The following is a 12984-nucleotide window of genomic DNA, read 5'->3' on the forward strand; positions in this document are numbered from 1 at the left end:
GAACGCATTTGATCAATGTGTCTGTATCAAATACAAAGTGAGCCGTATCCATAGTGTTAACAGGATAAGGTACCCAACCTTAACCCTATACTATAGACTCTTTAAGCTGATCTTGAACATTAATCCCTGTATGTCTCTACATACTGTTCAAGACTCATCAAACAGCTTAGGATGTTAGTTTATTGGATTTGGGTTATTAAGACAAAACTAATAAAATAATCAATAACACTTATTGAAATTAAATAATAAAATACTTTATTAATGACGGTCAATTGATTATATTTACTATCTACGAGTTTTAGGACATAAAACCCAACAAGTTGGATCTCCCGACGCCCCCGACGTCATATGTAGGCGTCAAGAGTTGTATATGATCTCCCGACGTTGCATTTCTTGGTGTCGAAAATGCCTCTCCCAACTTCGTCTGACCACTATTTCGACTAGCACTTATGCGTTAGGAGATTTTTTTTTTATGCTTTTTCATATATAACTTGACAATTTTGTGCGTCGGGAGATCCTCATTTCTTGTAGTATATGGAAAGACACACCCTTTGATCTATAATGTCTAAAATGAACACAAAAATACTTCAATTCTATTCATCAACCATTATAATTTGAAGTACATAAAAAATAAGATACATTTAACATTAAATATGTGGATGAATCCAAATATAAAAAATCATAACATTTTTAGATGAAAATGTCTTTCAATGTATAAAAAGTTGCAACTCTTCACTATGACTAGAAAATTTTGCTTAGAAGCAAGCATTCAATGCTCCAAGAAGACTTTAAGCCAAAATAGTATTGTTAATAAGACAAGGTCCAATTTAAACAAGGTTAAATTAAATTAAGTTTTGAAATAAGATAAAGCCAAAAAGAAAAACAAAAAAAAAAAAATTGTTAGTTAGTCTTAAACTATGGGGCAAAGGAATCTGAGTGAGTTGTATAAATGACCTAAAAATTAGAGAAAATATAAAATGATCCGTCTTTTGTGAAAAACTTTTCGAGTGAAATTATCAAAACACGCTCGGGCTTTTGTAGTCACACTCTCACTCGTCTCACTCTTGCTCAATCTTTCTTTCTTACTCACAAATCACTACTCTCTAGTGCAAAAATCAGTGCCACTCTTACTGAACCTTGGTGTCTTGTTCGGTGTCACTAGTTCATTGGTGTTGTTGGTGTAGTCAATATTGATCGTGCTGGATCTCGTCAATGCTTCTAGAGATGTTGCTTGTGTCGCTCGATTCTTTAATCGTTAGGGTTTTGTGGATATGATAACTTGTAAAAGTACAAGTTATTGTAGTCTTTTAGGTAGAATAATGTGACCAAAATGCATAAGAAATGTGCCAAAACGCGTAACTTATGCTGTAAATTTATAAATATTTGGAAATACATTTTACGTAAGTTTTCATGTCTGTTTCACCCTGTTTTTAGTGTCTAAATGCAAGATTATGAACAAAAGAAGAAGTTGACAAATCGCAGAGGAAGTCACGAGAAGATTAAGTGAAAAAGCCATATCAGTAGGCGAGAAGACGTTAGAAGACAAAAGTGGCAGATGGAGTTGATGTGACTTAACATAAAAGCAGCTTTCAGCGCCGACATGCTCAGAAGATTAGATTTTCCGCCAAAATCTGCCTATATAAAGAACTTCATCACCATTAAGAAAAGCGTATGGTCTAGGTCGGAAGAGACTAAACCTTAAAGAGTGTTGGGAAGGAGTAGCCTTTCCACCCTCTATAAATCTTCCTTCATTTTTTTTTTTTTTTTTTGTTAGTCTACGAGTGAGAGCTTGAGGCTGAGTGAAAAAGATCTCATTTCCATCTTTCTCCTAACTTGTAATGGCATCCATATTCTTTCCATTATTTTATTTCTTTACATTGTGTAGTGGTAAAAGGCTTATATTCTTTAATACAATGTATGTTTATACCTCTTCAATCCATCCATCACTTTACTGTTCAACCATCTTTGTGTTATTTAATTTAAGTCTTATAAGTTCTTGATAAGAAGGTTAGCTTATAGCTTATCACGTTAGTTGAGCTATTTTCATCACTTAGCCAGTGTACATCGCCAACTACCCGAGAGGGCAAGTAGCTAGAATATGGCTAACGCCCACAAGGAAGAGTTTAGAAACAAACTTTCATGATTTGTATCCTGAAAGGAGAACAAGTATAGGCATTAGGCGTCGAGAGGTTGCCACCCTTAAATGCAAAGTTCTATAAGTCTTATAAGTGAAGCATTCTAAATATAACTTGTTTAACGCGGCTTGGTCATTTGGATCCCGAAAGGTGACCATCTGTGGCATTTAACAACTCCAAGAGGAGCGCGTTTTAATCACAAAGCAAGTTAACTAGGTTATATCGCATCAAATTTCTTAATTGCCTGATAATGCATAGATTTCCTTCACCCCCTTCTTTCATACAAGTTAGTTCACTATTCCATCACACATCCATCCTAATCCCCCTTTATAGATTCTCTAGTGTAGATAAGTAGATATAGTTTAAACGTATACTCATTACACTATACAGTTATTTTTTGTACTGCCTAAACGCTTAGTGAACCTTAGAACTAAGTTTTGATATCAATTTCCTATGTTTGACTCTAGATCAGCTAGATAAACCTATTGTTTTACTTACACTTGGTTAAGCAATAGGAAAACTTGCACACGACAAGGGCTTAGAAGTATGTAATGAAGAGATTCATAAAGAGCATTTTGCAGCAATGATCTTGAATCAATGACATATTATGAAGAATGAAATATAGAGATTACACCCATCTAAGTCCAGAACAAACAAAATTTCACAACAAGTTGTTGGAGAAGTCATGTTAAAGACTTGGAGAGAAAGAAAACAAAGAAGAAGACAAACGACGTATGGGTGTACATGGCTAGGTTGGAGGAAAAATATGGACCAACCTAAATTATTCAGGTTGGCAAAAAATGAATCCTACCGATTCATTATACAAAAGTCAACCCAACTCAACCTAACCCAAAAAATTCAAGTTGGGTTGGCGGGTTAGTTTCTTTTTTTCATCTCTTCCACAATTGCTTAGGGTTTAAGCAATGCTGATGGAAGTGGGATGGGAAATCAAAACAACTAGAAAAAGGAAAACCCATAAGCCAAAATACCAATCAGGTTTAGGGCACCAAACTAACAAATAGTGGAGTTAAACCAAAAGAAATTGAAATAAAAAGAAAACCCCACCACAATTGAGAAAAGATTCACCTCACACATTGCCAAAAAAGAAACAAACCTAACAAAATTAGTAGCTAGAATCATGTGATTTCACGAAAAAAAAAAAAAGAGATACTTAGATGCAAAACTAATGGATAAAAAGCATGAAAAAGTGAAAGGAGAGAAAGAGATGGACTAACCTGAGGAACGCAGAGCAACGAAGAAGGAAGAAAGAAAAAGGAGAATGGGATTTTGTGAGAGAGATGATTGGAAAAGTGCTAAGAACCCCTATTTAATCTGTGTACTCGTCGAAGAAGGGAAAAGTGTGAAGAAGGGAAACGAGCACAACCGATTGAAACGTGAAGGCCAAATGTATTAGGGTTATACATACGTACATACGTACATGCATACATACGTACATGCATACATACGTACATGTGTACATACAACCCGACCTGATAATCCGACTCAATTTTTTATTTTTTTCAATTTTCTAACCCAATCCTTACAATTATAGGTAATCCGGATTGATTGAATTATTGCTTTTTTTTTTAACTCCCTCAAAGTGATGGCTAAAGGAAAAAGAAAAAAAAATCATAAATCAATAAAAAAGGACAACAGTGTAATTTCTCGCTGACATTGTATTTAACATTTTAAACGAGTGTTATACATTTGTTTCAAGGAATTTCTCCATAGAAGTAGAGTAAGGAACGAATAAATACCCTGGATTCGATTTCGAATGGATTGTTTTCCGAAAGGCAAATGATGGATTTAGCTACTTCCCAAGTGAAGAATTCAAGTCTATTACCAATTGTTGAAAATGAAATCCCAACGAACCCATAACCAAAGTAGGATTACGATCTTCATCCCTTGAAGCTTCCATTCAATCTTTAAAACAGTATGAACAAGAAAGGATTGGCAATTTTGATGCGAACCAAGATGAGACCTAACAACGATCTCTCCAACTTCTCTCTCTCCCCTCTTTCTGTACGTTCGTCTCTCAACGTTCCTTTTATTTATTTTTATTTTTTAATTCCACCCATTTTCATCTATATATCGTTGTTAACAAGTCTATTGATTCTTGATACAGAACCCCATTCAATCCAATACCCAGGAATCAACTGGTCGAGTAATGGAACATAGCCTGGACGAAGCTGAAAAGCGGCTCAATTTCTCAGGCAAAGTAGAAGGGTATCTGAAATTTTATGTACAATTTTATTGTCCATTACAGACTGCTTTACTTTATTTCATTTATGATCAATGTTGTTAGAGATTTTGATCTTGTTCGTGGATGGATGCATTCGGCTATTTCAATGAAGAAAATGGAAGGTCTAGATGCCATGCTTAATGATTTTTCAAAGGCAAGTCTATGAATGTAACTACTGTGTTTTAATTTCAACCATTTCTTATTGTATTCAAATGGGTTGAAGTCATGATTTAATTTTGGATGTGATTGTTAATTGTGTTTTTGTAAAAGTTTCTGTTCCGTTTTAATTACTTAGGGCTATTTCAGTCTCTCTCTTGAGAACCGCCGTAAATTGCTTCTTCTGCTTGCCAAAGAGTATGACTTTAATAGAACACAAGTTCGTGATCTGATGAAACAATATCTTGGTCTTGAACTACCTAGTGGTAAGATTAGTTTTGTTTTCTTTCTTTTAAATGCAATGTATTATGTATGATGGTAGATGTAGAACTGTAGATTGATTTGGATCAGTAGTTCATGGCTTCAGGTGATCATGCACAATCTGCCGGTCAACAAGATGACATCCCATTTTCTGCTTTCTACCATCTTGAGCGCAATTTGAGGCATGCTCTAAAACCAACATACGAAGTTCTTTTTGAACGGCTTAACACACATCCTGGTGGGCTGGGGTTCTTGTCGATATTACGAGCTGATATTCTTTCTATTCTCGCGTAAGATTATGGTTTATGTTATTTCAATTTTTCTTGATGGGCTCATCTAATTTTAATTGGGATCCATTTGTAGTGTTGAAAAATGCGAGTGTTATAACAAATTATTTTTGAATAATTAAGAAAATATATGACATTTTAGAGAAAAGGTGCTATCGTGACTTTGTATTAACAGAGAGGAAAACATTATCTTTGAGAGCATTGGATACCTACTCTAAGCAAAAACTGGATGTGGTTTGGTTATCCTGAAAAAAAAAACATTGTTATATAAACAAATAGTGAACTAGTAGTAGATCTTTGAGAACTGCAAACAAATCCTTCAGAAAAGATGATTTTATGATTTTGTTTTATCAGAGAGGAAAACACTGCGTCTTTGAGGGCGTTGGATACCTACTTAAAGGAGAAACTTAGTATGTGGCTCAGTCCTGCTGTCTTGGAGCTCCACCAGATAACTTGGGATGACCCTGCTTCTTTACTTGAGAAAATTGTAGCTTATGAGGTATTTTCTTCCTTAGTCACTCTTATACCTTTTGTTATAACTTTTGCTTACAAGTTCAAACCTTTTCACAGGCTGTGCATCCAATCAGCAATCTTATTGATCTTAAAAGAAGGCTGGGAGTTGGTCGACGTTGTTTTGGATACCTACACCCTGCAATACCAGGTTTACTCCTCTATTCCTTCTTGTGCTGTTGTCGATTATTATAGTTTAGATTCAAGTATTATCTAATTCTCCCTTTGAAAAACTTGAAGACTTCCCAGTTTGGAAATCTTAGTACACTAGTCGTTATGTATTTACTTGGAAAAAATTTTATTGGTTGTATGGAGACTGATTATTAAAATAATGAAAGATTTAAGATCAATGTTTGATGTTTGTGTAAATCCTTAAATTCATCCTCTGTTGAAGTTGTGGACATGTAACTAGTCAATATTAAGCAGCAATTACGGGTCTAGGTACAGAACCATAATGGAATTATGGTACAATGGTAATTTCATATCCGGCATTACAATCGCAAGTTTTCTCCAGGTGAACCTCTTATTTTTATTGAAGTTGCACTTTTGAAGAATGTAGCTCAGACGGTTCAGGTTATTTCCTGCATCTGTAACCTATTATTTATTTATTTTGTTATTAGTATCACTCACTTGTTCATTGTTTGGTAGGAAGTTTTGTGGGATGATCCTCCAATACCTGAAAGTGAAGCAACCTGTGCATTGTTTTACTCTATATCCTCTACAAAGGTATGTATAAGTTGTAATGTTATTTATTACAAAAATAAGAGACTTCAAAGAGTGTGGAAAGATGTTAAATATATTATCAGAAAGTTACTGCAGTCTGAAAAACATTTCCCTTTTCCAGTGTAAGATTTGGTAGGACATCAGTTGCAGTTCCGATTTTCAATGAACATTTCACATTTGTTTTGAAAATATTTTCCTTTTCAGTTTTCTTGAAAAGTCTGCTTCTTTCCAGTTTTCTTCATTTTCTTAATTATAACGTGTGTTTGTTTTGTAAAAACACAATCTAGAAATTTAAACTTGATGAATATGGTTGGCTAGAGAGAAGCTTATGTTCTTTGGTTTGTTATTCATTTGTTATAACTAATAGCAAAGTTAGATATTGTTATTGGTTGTATATGTTTCCTTTGTGCTCTTAAAAAATGGTTGGTTTGGTCTTCGTGTTGACAACAAGATATTGCATTGCATCTGATCTTAAACCATTGAATTTATGCAGCCCGGCTTATCAGGCATTAATCTTGGGAAGTTCCTCATTAAACGAGTAATAACACTTGTGAAGAGAGACATGCCATATATCAACGTACGTATTCTGTAGATTATTTGTTCACATCATGGCAAATTTTGAAGTAAAAAATTCTACTAGACCTAATGTGAAATAATTTACAAAAAGCAGCCTGAACTCTGTAATTTTGTTATTTCTTTGATTATCAATGCTCTGCTTGAATTTGTAACATTTGAAGTTACTTTCGGTGGTGGTTTCTATACGTGGTAGGATGTGGCTATGGAGGAGGCTTCATTGTTTGTTCTCTCGTACTGTATTTTGTCTTACACTATAACTTTAGTCACCAAGTTTCAAAATTGTCCATGTCTCTCTACAAGGGAGCTGAACCCCTATTCATGTTAGAGAAACACTTTGCTCTTCATAAGGAGTTCCATCCTCTCATGAAGGGGGATATAGGGAAGGGGAGAGAGAGAAAGGAGGCGGACGAGACAAGAGAAGGCCACAGAATATTTGAACTAAAGGATATTTTGGGCTAGAAAAGTTCATTGTGATTAGAGGATAGGATAAATTGTAAAACTTAGTTCCTATGCAGGTGCATCTATAAGTTTCTTCAGGTTGATAGAAATGCAGTTTATTTGAGCAATTAAAATATCCTCGTCATCTGTTTTGTTGATTGAAGATCTGATCAACTACGTTTTAGAGTTCCATTTCCCATTAAATCACACTATTACTTGGTTGTTTTGCTTGGAGCAATCACTAATTTGGAGGTATATCCTCTGCAGATATTTGCAACTCTAAGTCCAATCCCAGGTTTCATGCAGTGGCTCCTATCAAAGTTGTCATCTCAATCAAATCGAGCTGAAACAGAGGTTGCATCGCGTACATCCAGAGATGAATCTGCTTCCACTTTCTGGGAGAATATTCTTGAACCGGAGGAGGAAAGAGTGCTCATTGAATCATCGCAGTAAAAGAATTCATACATCATTTATTTCATTTCCAACTTCTAAAAGAATGGTTACTGATGGCTCCACCTAAACACTGACATTCTCATTGATGTCTGGCAGAGATTTTGTCACTGGAACGAATGGCATGGAGGTCATGTTTAGGTTATTGACCTTGTCAAACCATGAGTGGATCAGTTCAACGAAATTGCTATCAGCATTAAAACAGCCTCTAATGCGTTTGTGTGCAAGGTTAGATTATAATTATGATGGATTAAGGTTTATGTAGCCTTGGTGTAGGAGAGAATGAAAGGCAATTGATAAATTTTGCCATTTGGTTGATCTTAGGTACCTTGTGGAAGAGAAAAAGAGAGGAAAAGCTCTAGATTCTGTGGCAAACTTTCACTTGCAAAATGGAGCAGTACGTATCTTGCCTTCAATTTGTAGAAAAGGAGACCTCTCTTGAAGTTCTTTTCTTTTCTTTCCTTTTTTTCCTACAAAATGACAAAACTTAGATGTCCCCATTTGGACGTTTTTTTAAGTGTCTGTCTACAATTTAAGTAGGTATTATATTTATACTTCAAATCAATAGAAGTAATAATCATGCTCTCAAAGTGTGGGGCTTTCTTTTGTTTGCTCTGACCGGTTCGTAAATGTGGAACAGATGATTGAGAGACTTAACTGGATGGCAGATAGATCCGTAAAAGGCCTTCTTCAAAGTGGAGGTATAATGGTGAACTACATTTACAGGTATTCTCCCTTCTCCACAGTGATGTTTGGTTCCTTGTTACATTTCACGTTTCTTTCTAGGCTAGGCTTTGATTTCGAAGGCCTTTTGTAACTATTCTATAGGTTCTATATTTTGTATAGTTGGAGGCCCTTATTTTAATTGAACTCCTTTAACTGGTTTTTCTGCATGCTTGTATATTCTTTCGTTTTTATCTTGACAAAGTTGTTTTTATAAAATACAAAACGAAATTGGATTGGTTCTCCTCCACTCCATCATGTAACTGTGTAAACATTCTTGAATTGCAACATCGAACATTCCCATCAACATCAAACTATTTTTGGATTTCAAATAAAAGATGACCATTAATATTTGATGACCATCGACTTTATAGGATGGAGAAAATAGAAGAATATGCTCATTCTTATTTCAGCACTGGCCAAATACATTCCTCACCCGACATTCTTCGTTACGTCAAGGTAGAGTTCTCACTAGACGAAGTTCATGTATGTTGACCAGTCTTATTAGGATAACTGCTCATCAGATATTTACTGACAAATTCCATCTCGTTCTTTTTTATTTGTTTTTAGTCTAAAAAGTTGGAGGATGAATCTAAAGAGTAGACAATTTCTGGAAGATTCAAATGGTACATCCACCATCTCAAAAGATCAGTTATTTATCCTTCTCTACTGCCATTGTTGTTTGTGCTAGGAAGGGAGGTTAGATATTACAGGATAAGATAGATAATATGGCTTTTTGCTCTGATCAAATAGCCTTCAAGTGGTGTAACATCACTAGAATATGTCAGTTAATTGGAGAAAATATCGTGTGCATATTAACTTTTTTATGTTATTTTATTGTAAAAAAATCCATAGCAGATGTAATTTTATGTCCTTAAACTTGGATGTGTATCAAGTCGAACTCTTTAAAATCTTAACATAGGACTCGGAGAGGAAACCTTCATTTTCTTTTTTTTTTTTTCTTTTTTTTTTTTTGTGCACAACAAATTTATCAGTTAATAAATTCAGGTAGATCATGTATTAGCAATTAATATCTTTTGTTTTTTCTACTTGATTCTAGCGCATATATATATATATATATATATATATATATATATATATATATATATATATATATATATATATATATATATATATAAGTATGAGTTAACTATTTCAGAAAAGTTGTGATGTATTGTTTTTGTTCTTTTAAAGAAATGTCATCGGCTATAAATACCAAATAAGTTTAAGATAAAAATCAGATGAATAATTTTCTTAAAGCAAAATCCTCATATTTCTCACTACGGTAGAGACAAAATATTAATGAAATTAGATGGCCTATTTTATTAAAAACAACATACGGATTATTTTATAATAGCATTATGAATTAAAATATTTATAAAATATAGTAAAATATCAAAGTCTTTGTACTATTTAACAAATATTTTAAGAGACAGTGTGATTTAAGATAATTTCCTAACTTTTTAGGTATCTCAAACACTCTATAAAGTATTATAAAAAATAAAGTAATAAAAGGTAAAGCCAATCATATTTTACCTTTACACTTGTATGATAGGCATGATTTTGGTTATCCATTTAAATGCTACTCCTATTATAATATATATTACATATTTAAATTAGGATTTCTTTGTTAATGGTCACTATTCTGAATCCTACAATGAACATTCTCCGAATATTAGTTAGGTCTCACGAGATTAGGTTAGGGCTTTGAAGTTAGGTCTCACGAGAAGCGCCATAATTGTATTTGTCGAGGTCTCTCTTGAATGGTTTTTCTTTTTTATTTTTTGCCGTAACAGACCGCAGGCGGAAGATTTTGGGTGTGAGGGTGTTTGGTTTTGCTTCTCCCCACTTATGTTTGTCTTTTCGACCGTTCTTGTGCAGTTTGTTCCGTGAGTTTCTACTCAGTTACTATTTCTAGTTTTGCTCCCATTGAGGATACAATGAAGAATATGATGACTTCTAATGTAGTTGCTCTTATTACATTAAGGGTTGAGGGACGTGTTCTTTTATAAATAAATGAATCTCCCACCAAGATCTTTATTCATCCATAAGGTTTTTACACGTCAATAATAATTTATAAAATAGAAAGAAGCTAAGAGTGACACTACATATAGATCTTCGAAAAATCTTATCTCTTTGGAATCTTTTTGTTTGAAAGTATAAGATTACATATAATTTAGGTGGGACAAGACCTCACTTATTCTTATCTCTTCTTAATCTAAAAAAGCAGAAGTACAAACAAACAAATATAAAAGTAAAACAAACTAAAGCTGAAAAAATATGTTTGCATTTGTTCTTAAGTCTTTCTCGGTATTATTTCTTCATAATGGAGATGATGTTGCCCGACTTCGTTTGAATGGTCTGGATTAGACCTCCGTACATCATCAATATTAACTCTTGGTTTCTTCCGTCATAAATTGCCAAGCATCCTAATCCTTTTGAATTTATTGGATCAATTGGAGTGGTAGGTTTTCCTATCCACGGAATCAATCCTCACAAACGACGTTGGCTTGTGGGTTGTCACTCCAATTTAGTCGCTTATCATCTCCATCACCTCCCCTTATTCTGAAATTATCTTAATGGACGATTACATTATGCAGACTGGATATATTGAATATTCACTTACAAAGATTCATAATTAAAATTTGTTTTACTATTACCCTTCAACACAAATGAAAGTTGAGCGAGAGAAGATAGCCCGACCTTTTAAATATGTAATGGAGTTTATTATTTTTTATACATCATTTCTTTCTTCTTTTTTTCTTGATAATGTTTACTATTTTCTATTTCGTGTAAAAACAAATTATTATAATAAAAAAGTATAAAATTAAAATAAAGAAGTGTTCCTTAATTGGCCTATATCGACATTTGTGTGGGGAGATGGTAGAATATGTCTAAACCGAGAGGGAAATTTAAAAACATAGGTGAATAAAAATTTAATATTTAGTATGTGGAATTGGATTCAAAGGTTGTTTTTTTTTTTTGGAGTTGGAAGTTTGTCGGAGAAATCCTGATGTTCCCACAAATGAATGTGGGATTCTAAGGTTTTTGGTTACTGCCCCCAAGCCTCATTTTCATTTTTGGGCCTCATCGACTCTTCATTACGTTGGTACGAGTGCTTCTCCTGACTACCCTACAACATCGGAGTAGGGTACTATTAATTTTGTTTTCTTCTCCCATGATTTAGTACACTGTAGATATAATAAATTTGCGTGAGTCTTTGTTTTTCTTTTGGTGTAAACATATCTCAGAATATTATATAGTACAAGGTGTTTACTTGATGTTGTAGGTAACTATGCCTAACTCAAAATTTATTTAGGTAATTGTGTGGGAAAATGTTTATGAAGATTTTAGTACAATAGTTATAAGGAGTTTCCAAATGTACAAAATAAGATGAAGGGGCAAATTGAGGTGAAGCATGTATATCATCTTCCATTTCCAGAGCTTTCATTCCTTGTGTGTATTTGTTCAGAGTTATGAGCTTCTCCTCAAAGAGTATAAACTGTTCCAAATCAACTTCTTCTATCCTAATTCCATACAATAAACTAGTTTATGTCATTTAGTTTTTTATTTTGTTAACTTAGATTTGATAACTAAATTTGATTTAATTTCATCAGATTTTGTTTGATTAGTTTTTTTTGCTTCAAATACCATGTATTTCCGTAGATTTGTCCTTTTAAAATTAAATAAATTTTAAGAATCAACGTTTGTTTAGACATATTTTTTGAATGAAAAATAAGGGACATATAAGAAGAATAGCAAAATAGGGTTTATGTGGATAAATGACAAGTTTTTATTTAAATTGATAAAATAGCAAAATCGAAAAATACCGAGAAAAAAAATTATTGGAATACTGTTTTAAATGTCTCTGTCTAAATGAAAAACTCGAATCTTAAATATAATTATTCAAAAAACAAAAAATATTTTATAATTAAATCAAACTCCAAAACCACAATTAACACCTATCAAAATCATTTTCTAAATCCGAAAATTAACACACACCTATCACCTTCAAAACTTCAAATTATTTCTAATTTTCATATCTTTCCACCTCGTTATCAATATCTTCACATTTTCGATGTCGTTATTTTATCAATATAAATAAAAATTTGTTTTAAATGGATGGTGTTGTGAATATTTTTGAGTGGGGCTTTGTGTTGGGGTTATTGGGCACTTGATTGATTGCAAGAAAGTGCCTTCCGGGTTTAGGCAATATTGTGGGTTAATAATTTTGTTCTAAATTTGTTTTCACAAATGTGTGTAAATATTGAACTAATACAATGTAATTAATCTATTATTTTGTTTTCATTCAATATATTTCTAAATTCCAGTGATTGATTCAAATCTAATCAAATTATTATTCATCTAATCTACTCAAAGTCAAATATTCAAACACACCTTATTTTTACTTTTCTAAATATCTTCATTTTTTATTATTTATTTCACTAATTTGAGCAATTATTTAGTATAATCGCTCAATCTT

General features: G+C 33.1%; 1 protein-coding gene across 2 annotated transcripts; it reads left to right on the forward strand.

Annotated features, from left to right (window-relative positions):
- Positions 1-3844: 3844 nt before the first annotated feature.
- On the forward strand, positions 3845-9418 carry LOC103498247 (uncharacterized). Of its 2 annotated transcripts, XM_008460780.3 has the most exons (16): positions 3845-4157; positions 4261-4361; positions 4441-4531; positions 4673-4799; positions 4901-5084; positions 5436-5580; positions 5652-5742; positions 6106-6164; positions 6240-6317; positions 6808-6891; positions 7596-7777; positions 7878-8006; positions 8103-8175; positions 8419-8504; positions 8876-8960; positions 9072-9418. In XM_008460780.3, the coding sequence occupies exons 1-16, from the start codon at positions 4071-4073 to the stop codon at positions 9102-9104; spliced, it is 1635 nt and encodes a 544-aa protein (XP_008459002.2). In that variant the 5' UTR covers positions 3845-4070; the 3' UTR covers positions 9105-9418. The 2 variants fall into 2 exon arrangements, with proteins under 2 accessions (XP_008459002.2, XP_008459004.2); XM_008460782.3 differs by lacking the exon at positions 3845-4157 and having other exon boundaries at positions 4684-4799.
- The last annotated feature ends 3566 nt before the right edge of the window (positions 9419-12984 follow it).

The sequence above is a fragment of the Cucumis melo genome, chromosome 12 (genome assembly GCF_025177605.1).
Source record: "Cucumis melo cultivar AY chromosome 12, USDA_Cmelo_AY_1.0, whole genome shotgun sequence".
In the NCBI taxonomy this organism is placed as follows: domain Eukaryota; kingdom Viridiplantae; phylum Streptophyta; class Magnoliopsida; order Cucurbitales; family Cucurbitaceae; genus Cucumis; species Cucumis melo.